Source organism: Camelus ferus, chromosome 26 (genome assembly GCF_009834535.1).
Source record: "Camelus ferus isolate YT-003-E chromosome 26, BCGSAC_Cfer_1.0, whole genome shotgun sequence".
Lineage (NCBI taxonomy): Eukaryota > Metazoa > Chordata > Mammalia > Artiodactyla > Camelidae > Camelus > Camelus ferus.
The window spans coordinates 18,232,610-18,256,879 of NC_045721.1; the positions used below are offsets into that span (position 1 = coordinate 18,232,610).

The window sequence follows — 24,270 nt, forward strand, 5'->3', positions numbered from 1 at the left end:
TTGCCGGGACCTGGTGATGGATTGGATTTGGGATGAAGGGATGGAGCAGTGACAGGCATGACACTGGCTTCTGGCTTACAGAACCAGATGGAGGCCTGGGGAGTGCTCGCTGACCAGGGGAATTGAAAGGTGAGTCGTAGGGAGGCAGGGGAACATCTGAGTTGACTCTGAGACGCGTCGAGTCGCATGCCTGTTGCTCAGAGAATAGAGCTGGAGATACAGAGATGTGGTCCGTGCAAGGGTCTGGGGTCGGCGAAGCCGTGGGCAAGATGGTCAGCCTGGGAGAGAGCCGATGTAGGGAGAGGAGAGGGTCCCAGACGTGGCCTTGAATCTACCCCCAGATTCTAAAAAGGGAGCTTCAGCCTGTGCCTCCTATAAAGAGTCATATGGGATGGGGTAGGGGTATCTCTGGCCAGGTCACAATTAGCCCAGAATAATGCTGCAAGGCCACATCAAGAAATCAAATAGACACTTGCAGCAAAGATCACAGAGCAAAACATAAGCCATGTTTTAAATCACCAAGAGAATTCTGAGACAGGCCATCAGGACCAGGAAGCACTGGGAAGGGAGTTTCCCAGGAAAGGGGTGGACAGAGGGACCTGGCCACTGGGTCATCAGAGAAGGGAAGGAGGACAGAGCCTGGCTTTTTGATGTCTTGGGCTGGGGGCAGAAACCACGGGCAGGGTCAGCTGCACACAGACCGTGTGCAGAGGTGCGCTCAACGCTGGCTGGTGTGGTCCCGGGACGGGCCGCCCAGGCTGTTTGCCCAAGGAGTGCAAAGAATTGGCTTTGCAGGGCCACACCCACAGCACTCACTCCTGGTCCCAGCCATTCCTGGAAGTGGCTTAGAACCACCTTGAGAGGTCAGGGCTTGCCGGCATCCTGCACCCTGAGTCGGCCCACTCTTCTGTGAACCAAATACCAGGGAACCACCTGCTCTGAGAGGAAGCTTTGTGGGGAACAGCACATGTGCAGAAATCAGATGCCTTCCTCTGGGGAGCATGGCGTCCCAATCATGGGATCATTTGCAAGATTTAGGTGACCTTGAAGTATGTGCCTCAGACCCAAAGATGCTGCTCACAGCTGATGTGCGAGGCGCCGGGGGCATAATTCTGACGGCAGTCACTCACTCCTCACCTGGGCCCCTGGGGGGCAGCGGGGTCCCTGACGCTGGGACTGAGATTTTCCCCTCTAAAGCTGACTAGCAGATGTAGATTACAACCCACCTTTGGCCTCATGGTGCCTTGTTTCACCACCTCCTTCCTAAGGCTGACCCCAAGCCCGGGTTAGGCACGCACCCAGCTCACCTCGGTTTCCTGTTAGTCACCTTGTATGCCCAGTGAGTCACCTTCAGTTGGGTTTTCAGAATCCGCTCTAATGGATGGGATGAGCGCTCCTCATGTCCTCTGTCTCCCGGCTGGCTCTCTGCCCCTGCACACGAGGCCAGTCTTCGCAGCGTCCTGTGCTCGGGCCAGCGCCCCCACCCCCCAGAGCAGAAGAGGGCCGCCGCCACAGACCTGCGAGCCCCGCGGGCCAGGCCGACCCGGGAAAAGGTCTCCGAGATCAAAGGCCACGCTTCCCCCAAGGACTTGCTCCCACAAGCTCCTGTGCCTCAGATGTGTTTTCCTGGAAAAGGTTACACAGTTCTAAGAGAGTTAATTGGCTTAGCTGTTTTAATAAGCTCTCTTGAGACACGTATTCAGCAGTCGTACACCTGCCTCATAGCACATGAAATGCAGCTCACTGGGTTATTGTTACAAGATGTGTCAAAGTTGGCAAGCAGAGCTGGGCTTGGAAAGTGAGACGTGGGCTCAGAGAAGTCTGGAGAAAGGTGCTTTTCATGGGCTTAACTTGGTGGTCCATAGAGTTACCAGGAAGCAAGGATCATGCAGAGAAGTAGTGGAAAGGTACCAGGGCCAGGAAGCCGATAACTAGCCGGCAGGGAGGCCTCGGGACAGTCACTTTTCCCATCTGGGGCCTTTGTTTTCTCAGCTGTAAAATAAAAGGCATTGATGGAAGGCTGCCATGAAGGGTGGTGGGTACCACATCCCCGGGGGCATCGCCCATGCTGTAGTCATCATAGATGTTCATACTCATTTGGACAATGTTTCAGCCCATGGTAGCCAAATGTTGTTATGACAAAATATATTAAAATAATTTTCTAGTAGATGGAAGTTAAGTGTTTTGAAGAAGAAATGCCTTAAATTGTTTTCTTTTTTGCACAAAGGTGCATGGGGTTGGTGGTGGTCCTCTTTGGTTGTTCCTTAAGTTCCTTCTAACTCTGTATTTTCTACTTGGGACCATGCAGCAGGAAGTCCCTGGGGACAATGAGGAAAACAGGATGGAGTAAAGCCAGTGCACGCCCTGGAAGTGTTTGTGAAGCCAAAATCTTGCTCCACAGTTCACAGTTGATCTTTGAAATTCCAAGAGCCAGGCCACTGCCTTTGCTTCCCCACAGAGCCCTGTGCAGAGATTCAGGAATCCCTGCTCTCCTCAGGACCTCAGTCCACCAGAACCACACTCCCTGGAGGCCATGAAAATGGCCTGGAGGCAGCAGCCTGAGAGGTCAAGCAATGTGCCCAGGTTCACAGATTGAGCCCCTGGTAGAATCAGAAAGGGGCCCCCAGACTTCTGGTTGGAGAACTACCTCGAGGGGTCCACACACCACACCCCCTCCAGTCTGCCGATTTCCATCAGATGGACTGAAGGGAACAAAACGAAGCCCCCACACTCATTCTCCCAGAAATAGTGAGCCTCGCTCTCTCTGAAACGACCAGGCACTCATTCCATCTTCCATTGCATCCTGGCTGTCGTTGCTTGCTGGCTGTTCCCTTTGCCAGTCATTTATTCACTCCGGGTTTTAAGATTAGAGGCCAGGTGACTGTTTTTGCCTTTTGCGATTTCACCTAGGAGAGTCCATTCAGGACAGAGAGCGCAGAAGGTTTGCACTTGCCCCAGTTTCTGTGCATGTGGGTACCAGTCTCTCTCTTCTCGGGGGCACATGGCAGTGTATAGCTTTTATCCAAATTAACTCTGTCTGCAGGACTTGCATTCAGGGAATCTCGGCCGGGCTGAGACACAGTCCCCTCACCCTATCATCAGGCTCTCTGCTGATCGGAAGAGCCAGTGAGGGACCATGCCCAATTTGCTGTTCAGCAAAGGTTCCCCCTCTGCTCAGCTTTTAGAGCTTCAGCCGTGCAACAACCCTGAGAACAAATCAGACAACCATCAGTCATATCTTACCTCCAAGTCCCCACACCACTCTCTGCCCCGAGGCTTTCCGAACTTTACATTCCCTTAGGGTAGCACTACCACTGCCTCGTTCCCTAGTTCAGGGGTCTTCAATTTGTAAGAATTTCCAAGAGCAAGATTAATTTTAAGGGAATCTATCATCAGCTTTCATATATATTGCAAAAATTGTCTTGACTAAAAACATGATCCTTTCCTACTTTACATAAGAAAGGAGTACCCCTGGGCCATCAGGAACCTTACTGAGGTGCATGGCCCCAGTATTTAAAAGCCTCCAGGGCCAAACAAAGGGACCGTTCAAACTACTGGTGTAGGTGTATAGAAGACAATGCATCTGGTGACAAAAATTACAGAACTTTTTTTCTTCGTGGATGAGAATATGATCAGTTTTTTCAACTGTTGTGTTTTTATAACAATTCCATTCTTGTAAGAATTCTATAATAATAAGATTCTATAGTAGTAACATTCTATCATAATAAGATAAAATTTTAAATATCTGTTGAATACAGCTTACTGATACGAACATTCAAAGCCTCTGTTTCTTTGTATAGATGTCTCTTACATCTTTTCTTTCTTTATATATTGTGTACTTCACACGTCCAAGTCTTTGTGTGTCTGTGTTATGTGTATTTGTGATACATAAACACTCATTCACATTCTGAACTATTGATGTGAATTTGTAACTGTTTCAGGCTTTTGAGACCATAATCAACTTTAATACCACTGACAGAGCTGATTTTTGAGTTTACTTTGTGGGGGTTGATGTTATTTGGTCTATTTTTTTATATCTAACCTTTCTGTGTTGTTTTACTTAACTGTAAGTTTAAAAAATAGTTTATAGTTACTTCATGTTGACATTCTTTAAGAGTAGAATATAACCCATTCACATTTATTTTTAAACGAATATATTTGATTTTCTCCTTTATTATGCTTTCAGTATTAGTGCTTCCTGGATGTCTCCTTTTTAAAAAAAGCTTTTCATTTACTTTGATATTTGATTAATTTTTTAAGCTTCTTTTTTTTTTCCTTTAGTGATTTGGAAGTTAAGCATACAACTTCTGTATATTCCAATCTTTTTTTTTTTTAACATTTTTTATTGATTTATAATCATTTTACAATGTTGTGTCAAATTCCAGTGTTCAGCACAATTTTTCAGTTATTCATGGACATATACACACTCATTGTCACATTTTTTTCTCTGTGAGTTATCATAACATTTTGTGTATATTTCCCTGTGCTATGCAGTGTAGTCTATTCTACAATTTTGAAATCCCAGTCTATCCCTTCCCACCCTCCACCCCCCTGGTAACCACCAGTCTGTATTCTGTGTCTGTGAGTCTATTTCTGTCCTTTATTTACGCTTTGTTTTGTTTGTTTGTTTGTTTTTGTTTTTGTTTTTTAGATTCCACATATGAGCGATCTCATATGGTATTTTTCTCTCTTTCTGGCTTACTTCACTTAGAATGACATTCTCCAGGAGCATCCATGTTGCTGCAAATGGCATTATATTGTCGGTTTTTATGGCTGAGTAGTATTCCATTGTATAAATATACCACCTCTTCTTTATCCAGTCACCTGTTGATGGACATTTAGGCTGTTTCCATGTTTTGGCTATTGTAAATAGTGCTGCTATGAACATTGGGGTGCACGTGTCATCCTGAAGTAGATTTCCTTCTGGATACAAGCCCAGGAGTGGGATTCCTGGGTCATATGGTAAGTCTATTCCTAGTCTTTTGAGGAATCTACATACTGTTTTCCATAATGGCTGCACCAAACTGCATTCCCACCAGCAGTGTAGGAGGGTTCCCCTTTCTCCACAGCCTCTCCAGCATTTGTCATTTGTGGATTTTTGAATGGCGGCCATTCTGACTGGTGTGAGGTGATACCTCATTGTAGTTTTGATTTGCATTTCTCTGATAATTAGTGATATTGAGCATTTTTTCATGTGCTTTTTGATCATTTGTATGTCTTCCTTGGAGAATTGCTTGTTTAGGTCTTCTGCCCATTTTTGGATTGGGTTGTTTATTTTTTTCTTATTGAGTCGTATGAGCTGCTTATATATTCTGGAGATCAAGCCTTTGTTGGTTTCACTTGCAAAAATTTTCTCCCATTCCGTAGGGACCTAATGAAACTTACAAGCTTCTGCACAGCAAAGGAAACCAGAACTAAAACAAGAAGAAAACCTATTCCAATCTTTTAAATCACTGTCTAGAATGAAACACTATATAGTGACCATCCCTTCCCTCCAACAACAAAGAAAATGCTTTTCCTGTCATTTTTGTTGAAATAATTTGGAAATTTAGATCCATATTATTAAACACTTTTAAATATGCACCTTATTTTTTCAATAAAATATTTTCACATAACTACAGTAATATGTATTATTAAGACAACTGTAGTTTGTGATTTCATTGTTTACAGCTGTTTATTTTAAAACCCCATCTTATTCATTCTCGGGTTCTTTTATTTTGTCCTACTTCTTAATAAGCTTAGTAAATCTTAATAGTATGGAAATATTTCTGTCCTAAATTTCCATAATTTCTGTTCTTGCATGTTTCTTTAAATAGTCAATAATCTTTTAAAGAAGTTTCTTTCATATTTACCCTTTCTGGCCAACATTTGTATCATCTGTGGATCTGGTTCCATTGATTATTTTTCTCTTAATTATGGGGCACATTTCACCGCTTCTTAGCATATCTCATGATGTTTTTATTATATGCTGTCATTGTGTGAGAGAGAATGGCAGTGCAGCAGACGATATTTTCCCCTGTAAGTTCCTGCCCCTTCCCATGCCTGGGCGTCTGGGTGGAGGCTGAATCAATTTCATCCATAGGCAAGGTGGGTTTGGGTTGTTTTTGAAGCTTTAGTTAGATTCACTTTGCCAGTAGCTTCAAATGTCATGGAGGAAAATAAAGATAATCCTTTTAGCAGGTCTTGGAATTTGTCCAGTGGAGAACTCTCTGTTCTTTACATAGAGAGTTTATGCTGCCAACTTTCTGGGGCACTGGGGAGCTTTATTCTCTGCCAGCATTATCCCCAACCTTCTGCAACTTGGAAGGTCTCTCTCGTCCTCGATGTTCTGCCCCTCGCCTTTGATGAGCTGTTGCCTCACAGTGAAGGATCTGTGTGCTTTGGGGGAATTCCTCTCGGTTCTCCTGTCCTACCCATAGCCTTTGGCAGGATGCTGCCATGGTTCTTGACTAAGTCAAAATTCAGTAAAATTTTTTTAATAAAAAATTCTGTAACAGTGTAACAACAGGTCTGTTTCGCCACACATGGCCTCCACTACAAATTTTCACATGTAATTAATCAATAAAAACTCATTTATATCCTACTTCAACCTGAGGCAAGAGTAAATTTCTCAGATGAGCTATATTACTCGACCAGTGTTAAGTCCGGATTTATTTTCATCCAATAAAAGTTGTAAGAGAATATAGGCTCGATAATATCAACAAACATAATTATTATACAAAAAGCACTCATAGTTTGATATTAATGCGCAAAAATAAACAAACAAAGGGTGCAATTTCTTTTGTCTACAGAATCACAGCCCACATTCCTTTATCTGCAAACTCACATGCCCGTGTGTCGGATGCACCAGAAGCAGACCCACTGACAGATGTACCCAGGAGGGGGGGGTAATGTGTTTCCTGACAGAGACACTCCCCACTTGTCCCACTTTTACTCACTTCCACCTTGGGAATCACTTTCTCTGGGCTACAAGAAAGCTTGCCATCTGGTCTCCAGACACCGCTTCCCTGGGAACTTTATTGTGCTGGCTGTTCTGCACAAACACCTTACTGTTCCTCGCTTTGAACTTTTGCTTCCGCTGCTCTCTTTGCTTGGGACGTCCCTTTCTTCACACCTCCGTCCCCCAACACAGTGGCCAGACACAGTCTGAAAGACTGAGCCCAACAAGGGGACTCGAGGAAAGCTTCCAGGAGGAAATAACATCTGAGTTAAATGTCCCTCATCTGAGTTCCCTCACCAGCGAAGAAACGTGCACCTCTCTATAAACCTCAACTGTTACATTGTTTTCCTGTAAGTCTCCCCAACTAGACTAGACTGGGGCGCAACAGGGTGGGGACCCTGGCTGATATATTTTTGTTTCCGTTATGTCTGAATAGTGACTAGTTCACAGTAGGTACCAAATAAATATATTCAACTAACTTAAACTGAGCCTGGGTCATTTGTCTCCGGCCCTATTTTCTGATAATAAGGCTGGGTGTCTCTTCTTCAGGGCAACTAACTACTTGTTCAGGGGTCTGGGGCAGAAAAGCTGAGGCCCGGGCAGCTCCTAACATTGAATGCCTTTCATTCTTTGACTTCATTTTGGGAGAGGCAAGGTCATGGCTCAGAACCCTTGCTTTAAGTCGGTGATTTTTAGACAGTACTTCTGAGTCCAGTTAGACTAGTGAAGTATTTATTTTATTATTCCCAGACTAATCAGATACTCCTTAATAATTGATTCTCAAATGGGCAAAGATACACTAGAATTAGCAGTTATACAACATCTATAGGAATAAAAGTCTTGATTTAAACACTTCTGTGTACTAACTCATTTTTGTTGTTTCAAATTGGGAGAGACAACCGTTGACCAGTTTTTGCTGGTCCCTGTCATGTGACATCAGCGTTGTGTAGATATGACATTTAAGAACCTCTGCTCCAGTTAAACAAAATTAGAGTTAAATGCACCGTCAACAATAAGTTCTTTTACTTCATGTAAAGGAACAAAAAACTCTACTTTAACTAATGGTATTTGCTTCCTAAAATAGGCTCATAACCTTATCTCGATTATTGAAGAAAGTAACCATTCACCATCTTTTTCCTTCTTAGGCTGTGAGGTTGAGATTCTTGGTGTCAGACCTACTTACTGCCTTGAATATAAGAATGTCCCAACGGACATCAATTTTGCCAATGCAGTCAGCGACGCTCTTGACTCCTTCAAGTAAGTGTCCCCAGGTCCTAGCCATACCACTGTTCTCCCTTGAAAAGGACCAATAATGAATGCTAAAGGGAATTAAGAAGACTTGGTACAGGGGAAACAATGTCTCAGAGAGGTGGGGAGCCTCTCACACAGTGATTGCTCCCTTCTAGCGGAAGATATTAATAAGTATTGCGCAGAAAGGGAGCTCTGTGGTGGAAGAAGTTTGGAAAAATTGCCCACTCTACCAGATTCTCGGAAATGTACCACGCACGTTAGCATATTAGAACATAGAACCTTTTTTGCCCTCTCCCACACGAAACTATCACACCCAGTTTGAAAAATGCAGAAATCAATAGTGCGCTCCCAAAGAGCAGACAAGAGTGTGTCCGGGAAACTGATCAGAAAGACGGGTCGGGACAAAGCCTCAAGTCAGTCTCAGAAGACACCAGAAGTGAAAGTCAAGATGGGAGACCAGGTGAGGGTCTGATGAGAGATCAGCAACCAGGAGGCGAAAGATGTTGAGGTTTCTCACAATCCCGGGGCTGGACGCGAGGTCACCTCGGCTGCCGAATGGGTCTCGTGGGTGGGTTCAAAGCAGAAGACCCACAGTGATCAGCATAGAGACTTGGAAAGGACTTTCATCCTCCCAAGTGAAAGGGCCTGGTTTCAAGCCAGGCAGACACCGGGAGCCAGCATACCCCAGGCACGGTGTACCGGTCACTGGCACTAACCACACCGACTGACCTGCAACTAAGACTGCCTCAGATGTAGAGTTACCAGCTGTGACTCCTATTCTCACCCCTCCTCCTCAACGGTCACAGGGAGCAGCAGTCACCCCCCCATCCCCGCCTCGACACCCCCCACCCCCAGATCTGCAGAAGGAGAAGGCAGCACTCCTGCCTTCACTGCTGCTGAGAATGACTCCAGTGCCCTGAGCACCTGTCAGAAGTGTCCTTCGGGGCACGTGAAGGTTTAGGCTCTGATTGACAAGGTGGAGAGAAAATAGGTTTAAAATACTTAAAAGTTGAGAAGTAACAAATTTAAAAGTTTCATGGGTTTTTGTTGTTTTTGGCTGGGTGGGAGGTGGAGAGGGAAGAGGCAGGGTCTGGAGGAAGTCACCTTGAAATCAATATTCTTTGCACACGGTTTGAGACTCAGGTGTGTCACGTGGTCCCGCCTGCTCCCTACTCTGCTTTCCTTTTTGCCTGCACGTGCTGGGAAACCACGCGTGTGATGAACTGGAGTATTGTGTTCCGTCTAACTTGTGCAAGCAAAGCAGAGCAGCCTAGCCTATACAGATGAGCAAAGCTGGAGCTCTGGAAAAGCTCGATGTTTATTTGATGCTGTTTCCTACGTACCCAAAATGCCAGCCACCCCTATGGCCTGTTGCCATATCAAACAGGAAAATCTGGAATGTAGTCATTGTACAGATACCTCCAAGTAATCCAGTGCTCTGTTTGGCAGTGTAGTCACTTCGCATTCATCTCGCCTTGACAGCTGAGCGACCTCTCACTGTATACCCCACTGTGAGTCACAGGTGGAAGGCTCGGGGTGGACAGTCACGAGGACCCCGGGTCGGCGCTGGCCTGCAGGCTGGCTGGTCCAAGCAGAACCCCCGTCCTGAGGCTCACAGAGCAGGGCGTTCATGCTGGAAAAGGTGTGTGATCATGAGTGGCTCATCTCAGGGGAGGGGGCGCAGCGGCCGCAGTGAGTGGTGGTGGCGGGACCAGCCTGGCTGCCTGGAGAGGACAGACTGACGGATGCAGTCTCTCAAAAGAGCTGGGCAAGTAACATCTGGGCTGCAGGAGTGGTGGACAGAGCTACTGTATTTGTCAAGCTCCGGGCTGGGGAGAACAGCTCGAGGGGATTTCCGCCAGGATCCCAGAACCTCAGTGGCTGCCGGAGTTGATAAAGGAGCGAATGGAGGATGGGGTCCTGGCCTTTGTCCCTCCTCCCTCCCTGTGGACTCGGAGGAGGATGGGGTGGGCATACAGGCTCAGCAGAGACCAGGGTCCCCTCCCTGCTCTGCACACAAGGAAAAGCCACCGGGGGCATCTGGAAGGAAAAGAGAAATAGGAGGCGTTCCCTTCCCTTGGCCTCCCTCTTACAGTGCGTCAAACACTCTACAGACATCAGCTCGTTTAACTTCCAGTTCAGCCCTCTGAGAAGGTTTCTCAAACGGGGAAACTGAGGCTTAGAAATACCTGTGCCATTCATCAGAGACCTCCAGGTTTGTAAGAAGAGAAGCCAGAATTGGAACCTAGACTTGACTAGTTCCAAAGCCCTGACAAAATATAATTTTCAAAATTAAAACTCTGTCATGGGCTCAGTACAAATACATATGAGAATTCTGCTAAAGTTCAAATTAATTTATTACTCGTGGAACCAGGAGATGATGAGGAGAACGTGAGAAACACGCACACATCAGAAGAAAGACAATGATGGCGACTGATGTGACTCCAGTGTTGTGGATGCAGAGATGCCTAGTAACCCGAGGACAAGCAAACCGCCATCTTTGGGACTGCTCCCTCTATCAGATAAAAAGAATTGTCATTTCACTGGTTTCCTACAGGATGACAACTGAGTTTACAGAGTCTGGGCTCTCATTGGTAGTTACGTCTGGTGACCCGTAAGCAGGTTTAGTAGACACGACCTGAGTGTGGCACTGAAGACAGGCAGTTATTTTTTGGCCGTATTAACAGTTAGTAACTTCAACCATTCCTTTTACTGCCTCCATTCTCTCTCCCTAATTTTTCCCTCTTTGAGCCCCACTTCAGTGAGGAAAATGGACGTGACAGTCTCAACTGTTTACACTGAAAAGAAATCTGGACAGAATCCGAAGGTGATGGGGGAGCTGGGTGTCCTGAAACCCCAGGGTGGGGGCCCTTGCAGCTCTCGGGTAACCGGGCCAATGGCCACATGTCCTCCTGGCCTGGTTCCTGGGCTTAAAGCTGTAAGCGGCCAATAACAGGTCTGCAGGCCTCTCCCCCTTCACCCCTCGCCCAAGCACTCCGTTATAAACGAGCTGGCCTGGGATGGAGACCAGATCCGTGTGGAAAACAGCCGGCAACCGAGAATTTGTCAGCCCAGCTCCGAACAGGCCAGAGCACTCAGCCCTCGCAGACTCGGGGCCCTCATGAATCAACGCACCGCGGCGTCGAAGCCTTTCACCAAAGGCTTGCGTGGGAATCCCCTGAGCACAAGCACCCCAGCCAGTGTTCCCGGCGTCCGGGGCTGACCGCTTCCTGACGGCGAGCCTGGCTGGCTTTCTGACCGTACGGAAGTTATGAGCATGGCAAGTAGCCTCAAAGAGCCCAGCCCAGTGGCTGCTGCACTAGGGCAACGGGTCTAAAATGTAGCGACCCGGAGCAGGTCATGGAACTCAGTGCAGCAGCCAACCACGTGAACTGTCGCCGCCTGCTGCTACATCTTCTGACTCTGGGACGTGATGAGCAGAGAGGGGAGGTGACCCATAAACATGACTTTTGTCACCAAGGTGCTGAGGACTGGTACGTCTTGGTGCAGAGTTCCCATTTCTCCCATGGAGAACCGCCCACCCCTACCCCCATTTGTTTTAAGGCATCGGCTTCGCCTGGCCCACAGGGCAGGGTTTAGGGGCGGCAGGGCCTCCATGAGGACTGGGGGTGAGCCGGGGGAAGCTGGCGGGCCTCTCTGAACCGCACCCCTCTCCCTGCTCCCTGCAGGAGCGGCCGGGCCGACCTGGCGGCCATATACCATGAGCGCATCGACGTGGAAGGCCACCACTACGGGCCCTCGTCCCCGCAGAGAAAAGACGCCCTGAAGGCTGTGGACACCGTCCTGCAGTACATGACCAAGTGGATCCAGGTGACCGAGAACAGGGTCCCCGGGGCTACCCTTCCCTCTCATTCCTCTCCTTCTGTATCCATGACTGTCACACCCCCAACCTCCTCCTCCTCGCTGCCGAGCACGGGCCAGGCCAGCACGGGACTTGAGGGGTCTCTCTTCTTCACACAGCCTCTCTCCAGGTACCAAGAGATCCCCTGGTTTACGGCCGGGCCAGCAGGGCTGAAATGACCCAGATCCGCATGATTGCCCAGCTTAGCTGGCAAGATGGCCCCGATCTTTACCAGACCTATTAAGTCTGGGAACCAGGTTGGTGGGGGCGTGGAAACCAGGCCTGGGTTCTCTCCCTCATCCTGCCACACCCTCCCTCAATGACTGTCAGCAGAGTATTATTTTTAAAATTCTTTCCTGGGCTTAATTTTTCACAGCTGTAAAATGGGCAAGTGACAGTCGTCATGTTTCCACCCAAGGTTGTTGAAAAACCCAGAGAAGATGAAAGCAGGGAGGCCACCTGCAAAGGTGGAGGCCCTGTGTGCATTATTTCTAGCACGAATTGGATAGAGTGGGCTCTCTCTTTCCCCGAGTGTTTCTGCTGCGATTCTGAACTGTCTCATCAGGGCAGACGAGGAGGTGATGAAATTCGGAACTGGGGAAGAAGCCTTTCTCCTATAGCTTGTAGTTGAAAACATCACTTTGCAAGACTCGCCGTGTAAGAGGCTCCCCCCCCCCCCCGCGCGCCATCCTGACTGCCCCCGCCCCCCCGCAGGAGCGGCAGCTGCAGGACGACCTCAACGTCATCATCTTCTCCGATCACGGGATGACGGACATTTTCTGGATGGACAAAGTGATCGAGCTGAATAAGTACATCAGCCTGAGGGACCTGCAGCAAGTGAAGGACCGAGGACCGGTTGTGAGCCTGTGGCCAGCCCCCGGGAAACACTCTGAGGCAAGACGGGCCCTGATGTGGGGACGGGGTGGGCAGGCGGGCCAGGGGAGGGGCTCGGGCCGGGGTGCACCTCAGTGGCCTTTGCTCCAGTTTGGTCTTTGTCCTGTAGCTGGGACTCTGGAGACAGATGGCCCACCTTGTCCCTCCCTCACTGAGTGGCCTCTGTCAGGGCGTTCATCCTCCCATGCCTCTGTCTTCTCTTCTCTGAAATGGGCATCCAGTGCCAGTGGGCGTAACTGACATAGAGGATGTGCGGTGCTTAGCCTGTTAAGTGCTCAGCCCTGAATAGGGCTGTTTTATTCTTGGCCAACACGCGGCACATCTGGGGGATCCCGGATGCACACAGAATGCTCTTCTCTGCAAGGAAGCCACCGGTCCGATCTGTCTCCATCAGGGACCTGGAGATAAGAAGGTGCCAGATGAACACGGCTGAGGCCCTGTGGGGCGGGGGTCAGGTCCTGATCTCGGGAGCCACCCGGCTTGGGTTTCCATCCCAGCTCTCATCAACTGAACAGCTGGTTGGCCCTTCTGCTTCTTCACTGTCAGGGGTGGTGGTGTCCTCGGAGCAGCCCTCCTGGGCGGCTGTGAAGTGCGGAGAAGTGTGCTGGGCCCTGCAAGGGCTTTGTCCGTGTCACTAATGACGATTATCACCATCCGAGGGGGGCGTTCCCAAGAGGCTGTGGCTGAGCTCCCACAGCGTGCAGGCCATGGGGACAAAGCTCTCCTCCCTGCAGTCACTTCGCTCCAGGAGCACAGCACCCTGAGGTGACGAGGCTGCTACTCACCCTTCCCTCCAAACAACAGCGCTGTCAGGCAGCGGGTGGTCAGTCATGCTGTGAAGACGAAGGAGCAGGCGGCCCCTCTGGCTGACGGCTCTGCCGCACGCTGCCTGGTTGTCTCCCGGACAGACCCTGGGGTTCTGCCCGCTCCCAGAGAAAACTGCTCTGTACCAGGAAGTGAGTCTCTTCCTGGGGGGAGGCCCCGCTGCTGCCAGTCGGGTTGCCAACCCCAGGGAGTCAGGAATCGGCCTTGGCCGGGCCTGGTGCCTCCATCCATCATCACGGCAGTGATGTAGCTGGCGACAGACAGGTGCTGGTATCGCTGGAGCACTGGGCTAGGCTGGGGTCCCTCCTTTTTGGCCCAGAGAGAGAGAGAGAGAGAGAGACCCTCCTCTCAACCGCACCCACTCCCATGTCAGAGTCTCAGCTGTCTGTCTGGGGCTGAGGAGCAGAGTTGCCCACAATGCCACTGTGCCCCAGTCCCCACGTAGGTGCCCCTTTTCCTCAGGCTCCTTGGTCAGGAAGTAGAGGTGCTGAATGTGTTTGCACAGAGTTCCCATGAACCCCTGAAATATGAAACTGGGAAGAATCTTTTATGTATTGGCAGGTCCCAGAGTAAATGGCTTCTTGCATAGAAGTTCTGTCTTCCTGGCAAAGAACACCATCTGTGTCTCCAACTTGGCACCTGGGGGCCATGCCATCTCCAGAATCTTAGCGCATCAGCAGTTTATGAGCTGGGAAGAGCTGCTTTCCTCCAGCGTGGTGTGTATGCCAGGCAGCTGCAAGCTGCCGAAAGCAGTTGGTAGATTATTCAAAAGTAGGGGCTGTGTTTGGGTGACAGTTTGTCGTGTGATGGACACAACAGTTTGTGAGACCTGTCACGAGCCATCAGAATTTTCACTTATACAAAATCTTCCTGGAAAGGCACCCTACTCTCCTTAAGAACTACGGATTTTCTTAAGTAGGAAACTGTAACTCCTGGGGCTATTGGAAACTCTCTCCTAATCAGCCTAAAGACTGATTATTTTCCAGAGTTGAGTTGATAAACTCAGTTTTATAATCAGGTCTACCCAGGAGTATATGTCCGATTTGGCTAAATCAACATCAGCCGGTTGATTTTACTTTTAGCCATAAAGACTTAAGCTGCTGCTAAATACTGGGCACATGTACCGGGTTTACGTAAAGTCGCCGTGTGATTAGTGGCAAAGGATTACCAGTAGTTTTAAGATCAGGTGTAGGCTGGATATATTCTAGGTCGAGTCAAAGAATAAATTGTTTTTCTTTGATCTTAGTGGTATTTAACATGAGGCAGACAAATGTCTCACTCACCCTTTAGTTTCACTATAGTATTTTTGCCATAAATTTTTGTAATTTGTTCATTAATTATTGAGAGATACCAAAAAACATTATAAGCTATGTGTAAGGTATCAAGGAAAATGTAACAACAGGCACCATGTATCCACTAAACATTTAAGAAATAGAACAAGACCATTGGTGATGGTTCCTCCTGTGTGCCCTTCTCAGGCTCCATCACCTTTTCTGCCCCCTGAGAGGAAACCACTGTCCTAAATTGTGAGTTATTATTTCCATAATTCTCTTTTACCATATATGTTCTTTAGTTTTATAGTTATTCCAGCTTCATGTAATAGGAATAATCTTGTCTGTCTTCTTCTGCAACTTACTTTTTCCCCTCAAACTAAGAGCTCCATGATTCTTCAAGGTGTTCTGTGAAGCTGTAATTCACTCATCTTCGTTGCTGTGTAGTATTCCCCCATGGAAACACACTATGCTTCATTTATCCCTGGGCACTTGGGCTGTTCCAGTTTGCAATGTATCTCCATGTGTCCACAGGTGCACATGTATGAGGGGTTCTCACTATACCCCTGGGGGTTGACTGGTTAGATCGTAGGGCATGTGGCTCTTCAGCCTTCCTAGATAAGGCCACCATGTTTTCTAAGATATGCAAAAGTTTCTCATTTTTATGTAGTCAAATCTATCCAGTGTTTGGGTAATTTCTTCCTTTGGTTTTATAAAGTCCTCCCTCTGCTCCAGTTCCAATAAATATTCACACATGTTTAAGAAAGAAAATGCAAAACTGGTCATTCTTGGTTGTCTTTGCAGATATATAACAAACTGAGAACAGTGGAGCACATGACTGTCTACGAGAAAGAAGCCATACCGGGCAGGTTCTATTACAAGAAAGGGAGATTTGTCTCTCCTTTGACCTTAGTGGCCGATGAAGGATGGTTCATAACTGAGGTAAATGTAAAACAGATGACAAGATATTCATTATACAAATTCTGTCAAACAGCCAAAGGTAATAATTATTCACTTTTTCCACTTGAAAAAATTCCATTTTCACTTAAGTATCATTTGTTGCATTATTTCCTTCTTTGGAGAATCGAAAGGCTTGGTCAGACGACTTTGCAGACTCAAACTGGAGGCCCCCACCCGGAGTCACGGGTTAGACTTCACGGCTCCAGACTTGTTGTATTTTAACCAACGGGCCTTAACTCAATTACCCAGCTTATAATGTAACCTCTTCAGTTTAAACTGGAACAATTACTGTGAACCAAAGCAGTTGCTTTAGGGCAGCAAAAAGGTTCAGCTTTACTTTCACCTTAAAGAGAAATGATTGGCAAACAGAACTCCGTAGATCCAGGTTCCCTGGGTTGCCAGCCTGATTTTACAGAGCTTATCTTGCACTTTGGGCCCAAACCCTAACTGCCTTGTGCCCCAATGACTCTAGCAGCCTCCTCCTTGCCTGCCTGGGCTTCAGGCTCCCCAGGCTCCTGCATCAGCTTCCAGCATGGGAAGGGCCACCCCGCAGGAACCCGTGGTCACGGCCCGTTTAGAATCAGTTCCTGGAGAGGGCCTGGGCTGGGAAGATGGGCTGCAGACTGATCAGACTATGGGGTGAAAGACGGTGGCAGATGCTGGCACGTGAGAGTCATTGGTTGAGGCCAACGAAGTACAGTGGAATTTGAGGATGTGCATCTGCAGATTGAACCCACCATGGATCAGAAATATTTGGGAAAAAAATTCCAGAAAGTTCCAAAAAGCAAAACTTCAATTTGCCGCATGTCAGCAACTGTTTACATCGGATTTACATCGTGTTTACAGCTATTTACGTAGCATTTACAATGTCATTCCCATGTAAACACCAACTTTTTGCCATCACATTAAATTGTGCAGACTCTGAGGCAGCTGCTCTAACAGGAAGATGCAACCGAGTTCATTTTTTTTAAATGGCCACTTGGGAGAGCTGTCACCGAAAAAGATAAACACAGGGAAACATTTAATTTGTCACCTGGAATTGCACACTTACTCAGTGTGACTGCTGACGTGGCCTTATGAAAGCCAGCTCCCTGCCCAGTGGCTCCCGCGGTTTGATTCTCACTGCACTCTTTAATGCACAACAGGCTGGATTTCCCACTGCTGCCAGTCCCTTCTCTGGCCTCCCCTCCTGCAGGGGCAGAAATCTGAAAATGTTCATCTTCCCAGAGCACTAACCATGAAGGGACAAAAAAACAAAAAAACAGGCCACCCACATAGGTCAAGCCTTAGCCTGTCACACCTGCCAAGTTCCTTTCTTCAAGGATGGAAAACAGGGCTTCCTAACTGATGCCCCCGTCCCTGTCTCCCTCAGATCTGGTGACTGTCCCCTGGAAACCCTCTCTTTGCTTGTCCTCGCCAGAAGACAAGGGTCACACTCTTCACCGAAACATCTGCGTGGCGCACAAGCTGGCCTCACCCCCCCCCAGCCCCCACGTGCTTTTCCCACAGTCCTTTTCACTTACTCATGCTCTGCACCCATCCCTCCATCGGGGGGCGCTTGGACAGGGCTGGAGCGGACTGGGTTGTCACAATACGGAGAGTGGGCCAAGGGCCCCCAGGAGGCAAGTCCAGGGATGCTAAATGTCCTTGGCATATGGGACGTGGCAGAATGCAAAGTGGAGAGATTCTGTGGATAGTTCCCACCAAACTCAAGTACATTCTTCCAAAATCCACATGCCTAAAAAAAGTCATCCATCTACTAAATTCAGCACACATTTGATGAGTGCCTACTCCGTGTAACCTACCAAAGTTCTAATTCCAGTTACAGCAAGGAGCCCCTGGGAGCTCACAGCCCATGAAGGAGCCAAATATTAATTAAGCACATGTGCCATACAAACAAATGTGTAATTACCAAGTGCAGTCGGTGTTAAAAGGGAAAAGGGTGTCGTGAAAGAGACCGTCTGGGAGGAGAGGAAAGCCCATTCGGATGAGGGGCAGAAGGTCTCTTGGAGGAAGTGACCTCCACACTGGGACTTGAAGGACTGAGCGGTTGTCAGTGAGGCAGGAGGAGGGGCTGCTTTCCAGGTTGACGGAGCTGCACGCTTGAAGAATCTGAAGTGGGAAAGAGCTTTGAGCACTAAAGGAACTGCAGGAATGGGCCCAGTGGCCGAGTGCGGGGACTGAAGGGAGGGACAGAGACATGCCCAGAGCCGCCCAGGGGAGCAGGGGCCTGAGCCGGCCAGGCCACCGGCAAGACTTCAAATCCCATCTTACGTGCAGCAAAAAACCATTGGGAGTTTCAGTGAGGGAGGAGCACGCGCCGTAATCCCCGGGTGCTGTAACTCACAAGTCGGAAGAAGCGCGGAGCTGAGGGACCGAGGCTGTGAGCCGTTCCCCACAAATTCTTACGTTTCTTATGCCGACCTGACCCACTGAGCATGGAGACTGTCAGTGGTATTTCACGCACCTTTAACAGTGACAGTGAGCGCTGTAGAAGTAACCTTCGTTTCTCATGGATCGTTAGAGACTTCAGGGTGGGCTCCCCACGACCAGCCCCCAAAGTTTCAGTGACACGTGCATCTAGTTGTTCACATTTTTCAGATCAAAAGTACATCTAGAAATTTTTCTTTCTAAAATTTTGGTCACAGAAACAACAGGCAGTGTCGGCAGTGACAGCTCTCTTGACTCAAGCGTCTCCTGGTCACTATTCCTGCATCGTGGACGTCTCCCAATTTTGCTGCGAGAAGTGAGGCTCCGAGTTTTAAACGTCCTGACTGAGGTCACAGAGCTAGGAGTGACAAAGGATATGAACCCGGGTGCAACCCTTAACCACACAGCCCCTCCAGGTCTCCAAAGATCCTTCACATCGTCCATCAAAATGTCCAGTGGATTTCTGCTGTCATGTTTTGGAATTACGGACTCACCCAGCGGGGTCTGGAGAGAAGTCTCCGCACCTTCACAAAAGTTCTAACATTGTCATACATTTTTTTCTTGCCTTCGTCACAGCGCAAAAGCGCTTCCTAACCGCCAGCCCTCTGCTTTCCTCTCACCGTCATGGGAGATTTGCACATATTGAACCAACATTTTCATATTTGTGAAAATGGCTTTTCCAAAGCAAGACTGAAGTGCTGGGGACTAAGTGGTTGGTCCCCACGTACTGCACGCTCTCCCGACTCCATACCTGGGCTCAGCGGGTTCCGGTAACATCGATGAGCCCAGTGAGTCACGAGTGGAATCCCTGGTGTACCCTCTCCTTCCCAGTTCCCACCTGTTCTTCAAGCCCAATTCACATACCACCTCTTCCACGAAACACCCAGCTCGTCCCCAATTTCCTCCGTCTTGGAGTTCCCACAAAGCCCCGCAGCACCTCCCAGGTGCAGGGTTTTTCCGTCTGCCTTTGAACTCGTCCTTCCTGGGGTGGAAGCTCCTTGAGGGCAGGTGTGTGGCATCTTGACCTTTGTTTTCCTCTATGGAAACTGGTACACGGCAGAGGCTCATGTTTGTGGAATATGCATGAATAAATGAATTCATAAATATTGAGACAGTCAGTCAGTTCTTGGCTACTTGTCGATGGGTTGTTTACTTTGTAGGTTTGTAAATCAGTCACCAGCTAGAGAGGAAAGCTAAATCACGACTTTAACTTTGGCTAATGATTCGCAGCCCTGGAAGAGATTTCAACAGAGGAAAGGTGTTGAAACCACTAAGAGCAGCTGTCCTGGCTCCAGTCAGCCCGCAGCCGGAGCCCGAGGGCAGACGGACACACCAGCTCTCCCCAGCCACCACTTGGCCTCAAGGGCCAATTCCTGTGGCCTCTCCGGAACGGTGTTCCCCTCATGCCGCTGGGCTCAGAAAGGTGGCCAGATGTGGCCACCTGGTGAAGGACTGTGAGACGTGGTGCTTCGCTGGCCTTCTGGACTCCCGTCTGAGAGGCGGGAAATGCAGCACGCTCGGGCCCAAGCTCCCCAGGGAGGCCACACCTGTCTCCAGGGGAAGATTTATGGTGGAAACTGGTGAAGGGTATGAAATGCCAGGCTCAGCTCAAAGGAAGTTAGTCTGAGACCCAGATTTGGGGAAATCAAGGCAATCTGGAGAACACAGCCCCTGAGTTTTAGTCGCAGCTGGAGTGGTTCTGTCCAGGCCCGACCGATGGTGCATAAGGAAGCTGGGTGTCGAGGGCTGGAGGCTGCTTGCTTTCTGGAGGTGACCAGGGTCAGTCTCCAGAGAGTTCTGCGGCCCTTGGTCCCTGCTGATTCTGCTGTCTGGCATTTTCCATTTCCAGGATTAGGGTGTACGTGGCTGCGGGCCTGCCAGGGTCAGACCAGGGCCTGAGGCCTGAGCAATTAACTTCTGTTCCAGAGAGGCAGCCTTCTAAGATGGAGAAAGAGGACCTGTGGGAGGGACCCGTCTCTGCGCTGGCGTGTGGCAAACGCATATCTGAAGGTTCATAACCGCCACTCCCGGGGGCTCCCAGGGGTCATCCCCACAGGAAGCCCCTCAGGAGAAGGATTTAAAATAGCAACGCCACAAAACTGGAGAAGCGGTGCTTTGTGATGGACGCCATACAGCTCAGCCTAACCCTACAGCAGAACCACCAGGGCCAGCCAGACTGCCGTCACCTCCACGCGGGTTCTAAGTGAAGCCACGTCTGAGACGTTATTGGGTGCCTTTTCAGCCTGAGATGATGTCAGTGTATTGCATTTGGGGGTGTGTGTGTGTGAGAAGTTCCTGTAATAACCTTGCCCTAGGAGAACAATGTGGATTTAATTTTTATTTGGACCCTCACACACTTTAGACAGGTGTTCACATTTTAGCAATGTATTTTAATCTGACCTGATTTCAACTGTGTCTCCCGGTGTCCTAGAGATCAGGGGAGAGGCCTCATCAAGAGAGTAAGAGGGGAGACTCGGGTCCCTGACCCCACTCTCCAGCAGCAATTATACTTTCAGTGGTTGAAACGAGGGGTGATGGTTAAAATGTTTAACCATCAATGTACCCAGGCACCTGCTCAGGAGACTGGATGCCAGGTGGGAAAAGCCAGTCGGGGTGCCCTGGTTCCTCTTTGGAAAGCAGCCTGACAGTGATGCTCACCTCAGGGCTCCTCCCCGCTCCTCTCAAGCCAAAGGCCTCCGCCCTGCGTGAACCTTCCTCCCTGCTGCGGCCTCAGGCGCCCACCCCTGGCTCTGGCTTGCTTGGGAATCAATACAGATTGTTCCTTGCTCACTCAGGATAAGCTTTTTAAGGCGAAGGAACCACTTTCCTCATCTGTGTCCCCCGAAGGAAGCCCAGCAGAGCGCCTGGAGCAGTCAGAGCTCGCTTTTGTCTCCTGAGCTGAATAAACAGGCTCCTAACTCAGTGCCTCCTCCCGCACGCCATCAGGGACACACACGGATGGACGGACACACACGGACACACACACACACACACACACACACACACACACACACACACACACACACACACACACACACACACACACACACCCTCTACCCTCTCTCACCTGCAGGGTCTGGGCACCTCCCCCAGATGTCACTAGGTGGCGCTGTGTGGCAGTCCCTGGGCCTCGTTGGGTCAGGATCGGGGTGGAGAGGGGAGGCTCCTCAGCCAGTATCTTGGGGACCCCCCGCCTGCGGACTCCTGCTCCAAGCTGCGAGGTCTGAGGGCTGCCCTGGATGGTACGTATCCACAGCGGCCGAGGTGGGCACGGGTAGGGTCCTGTGAGGGCACAGAATTAAGCAGTGAAGCAGTGACAGCCACCAGGAAGGGAAAAGGAGGCAGATTATCAGCGCACCTTCTGGAGGTTAATTATGCGATGTGATTAGATTACGTCCAGTAATCCTTTCTGTCACTTAGCTTCTCACGTAACCAGCCAGTTTATTATGACTTTTTAAAATCAGTAAGAATAGTTGTTTCCCTGGAGCAACTTGTCATGTTAATGAAAACTAGAGGATTTACCTACGATCAGACAGAGTCGCCCATTACCTTCAGGGCTGGGATTTTTCATTGCTGTATATTGGTGTTTGTAGAATTTAGACTGGAGTTTTAAAATCAGGTAATCAGCTTCGTCTCCTTGTACCTGTCCCTTTGTCATGGGACACATATGTCCCCCGGGGTTCTCAACTGGCAAAGTCTCTAGTGACAAAATGTGCCACCTAGGGCTTCAGGACTCACTGCCTCATGGGCTGAGACGGGAAGCAGCCAGTGAAACTAGATTGGGACAAGTTGTCCCAATCATCACACAGACAAAGAACAAAAAACTGTGTAACAAGTCAGAAATGCAGTCAGTTAATAAAAACATTCCCACAGCAAAATACAAGCTGCAGCTGGAGAAGGAGGGATAAGGGATGGTGGAGATTCAGGAAACAGAGAGTCAATGAAACAGTGCAATTTGGAAAGCGGTAACGCCAGAAAGCGATTTATGGGGTGAGACTGGACGGCGTGCAATGGGATATGACAGCTAAGTAAGCAAAGGAGGGTTCAAGCCTCGCAGCCTCCAGTGCGCTGCTGCGGGACCTGAGCGCCTCGCCCTGGGGCTGGTGGCATCTGGTGACCATTCCCAGCCATTTATCGAGGACCTAGTGTGTGTCAGGCACTTAGCACACAGTCGGGTTGTCCTCCAGGATCTCTCCGAGGCAGGCATTATTGCATCCAGCAAGAAAGCTGAAGCCTGGGGAAGGCACAGGGCTCATCAAGGATCACAGAGCTAGAAAGTGGCAAACTGGAATTTAACCCCACACCAAGCCTATTCCAAAATCTCAACTCCATACTCTGTAACTGGCCACCACTCAGCAAGCAGAGAGGCAAGGGACAAGGACACCCCACTGCCCAGTGCTGGCAGGAGCCCTGCCCGTGGGGTCCTGGAAGGTGTACAAGGGCCAGGAGACCGACGACCTGGGTTCCAATCCCAGCCTCTCAACAGCTGTGTGACTTTAAGAGTGTCAATTAACCTCTCTGTGCCAAAGCGAGAAAAATAATACCATCCACACTGGGAGGTAATGACAATTAAGTGGATGTCCTCAGAGGCTCCTGGTGAACCGTACTGCACACTAAATACATGTACTATGACGGGTCTTGTGAGCCAAGCTGTAAATCCCCGGTGCTTCAGCTGTTCTGCTTGCATTCATTCATCACGCCCGGTCAGCTTTGCCTCCTGCATTTGGAACACTTGTAACGGTAAAGCCTGCTTAGCAGGAAGATGATTGGAATATCAGGAATGGATGCTCAGTCTGCCATGAAGGGCTCGGGTTGTGTCCAGCTGGCTGCAGCCGCCTTAGGATTTGCAACACCGCCTTCAAGCTTTTTGTCTCCCAAGTCAGCAGCTGCAGTCCAGAAAAATTTAGTTCTGAAGGAAAGAAGGGTGGCCGGGAAGTGACGGTTCTGGGACCCATCCTGAATGCAGAATGGTGGAAGGAAGTGAAGGCACGAGGGCTGGGAGAAGAGGAGGACGAGCTGCTACCTTCAAACGTGGATGGAGGTGGGGGGACTGGTGTGTCCTGGCATGCAGCCAGAGAGAGGCCGCGGGGGTGGGGCACACAGGGCTGCCCCCGGGCTTCCATGGCTTCACTAGAAAACGAAGTGAGTGGATGAGACGCTGCGTTTTCCAGCAACAGCAATTCTCTGATATCAATTGGGTTCAATTCAGTTCTGACACTGCCCCCAGCTGGAGCAGAGCCCCGTGTTGAGGGGCTCCCTCCCACAAGACTGCCCACACGTCCGAATGCTGGCTGCGGTCCTGGGTCCCTGGGCTACCCACACTTGTCCGACGTGACCACGAATCTGAGGGTTCTCACAACCCTCTTTCAGGTTGGATAATTCACTGGAATGACTCACAGAACTCAGAAAGGGGCTATACATACAATGACAATCTTACTTCGAAGGCTGTTGCTCAGGGACAGCCCGATGGCAGGATGCATCGTGCAAAGCTGGGGTGAGGGGTGCAGAGAAGCCACGCTTTGGGTGCACCACCCTCCTGTCACAGCCACGTGTTCATTACTCCTGAAGCTCCTTGGACCACACTGTTCTGGGTTTGTATACGGAGTTTTATTGTGTGGACCTGGGTAATTAAATCATTGGCCAAGTGACTGAACTCAATCTTAGAGGTCAGAGGATGGGGCTGAAAGTCTCACCCTCTCATCACATGGTTGGTTCCTCTGGTGACCAGCCCCCATCCTGAAGCTATCTGGGGGGCCCTCCTCCCACCCCGTGAGTCATCTCATTAGCATAAACTCAGGTATGGGAGAAAGGGGCTCATTACGAGTAACAAAAAATAC

The 24,270-nt window shown here is 49.3% G+C and overlaps 1 protein-coding gene and 1 long non-coding RNA gene across 5 annotated transcripts in view; one reads left to right on the forward strand and one right to left on the reverse strand.

Annotated features, from left to right (window-relative positions):
* The window catches only part of ENPP6 (ectonucleotide pyrophosphatase/phosphodiesterase 6), an 83,248-nt gene that overhangs the window by 50,494 nt on the left and 8,484 nt on the right, over positions 1 to 24,270 (forward strand). For 3 of the 4 annotated variants that reach the window (XM_032468808.1, XM_032468807.1, XM_032468809.1), the window contains 4 exons: positions 8,086 to 8,197; positions 11,881 to 12,022; positions 12,768 to 12,947; positions 15,848 to 15,985. In XM_032468808.1, coding sequence (XP_032324699.1) covers positions 8,086 to 8,197; positions 11,881 to 12,022; positions 12,768 to 12,947; positions 15,848 to 15,985 — 572 coding nt within the window. Of the gene's footprint in view, positions 1 to 8,085; positions 8,198 to 11,880; positions 12,023 to 12,767; positions 12,948 to 15,847; positions 15,986 to 18,651; positions 21,508 to 24,270 lie in introns of those variants that run through there. The other variant, XM_032468810.1, reaches the window with a different exon arrangement.
* Positions 1 to 24,270, reverse strand: part of LOC116660111 — a 62,421-nt gene that overhangs the window by 1,320 nt on the left and 36,831 nt on the right. The window contains exons 4-5 of the long non-coding RNA XR_004315496.1: positions 21,501 to 21,715; positions 1,308 to 3,206 (exon numbers count right to left, since the gene is read on the reverse strand). This is a non-coding gene — a long non-coding RNA (uncharacterized LOC116660111). The remainder of the gene's footprint in view (positions 1 to 1,307; positions 3,207 to 21,500; positions 21,716 to 24,270) is intronic.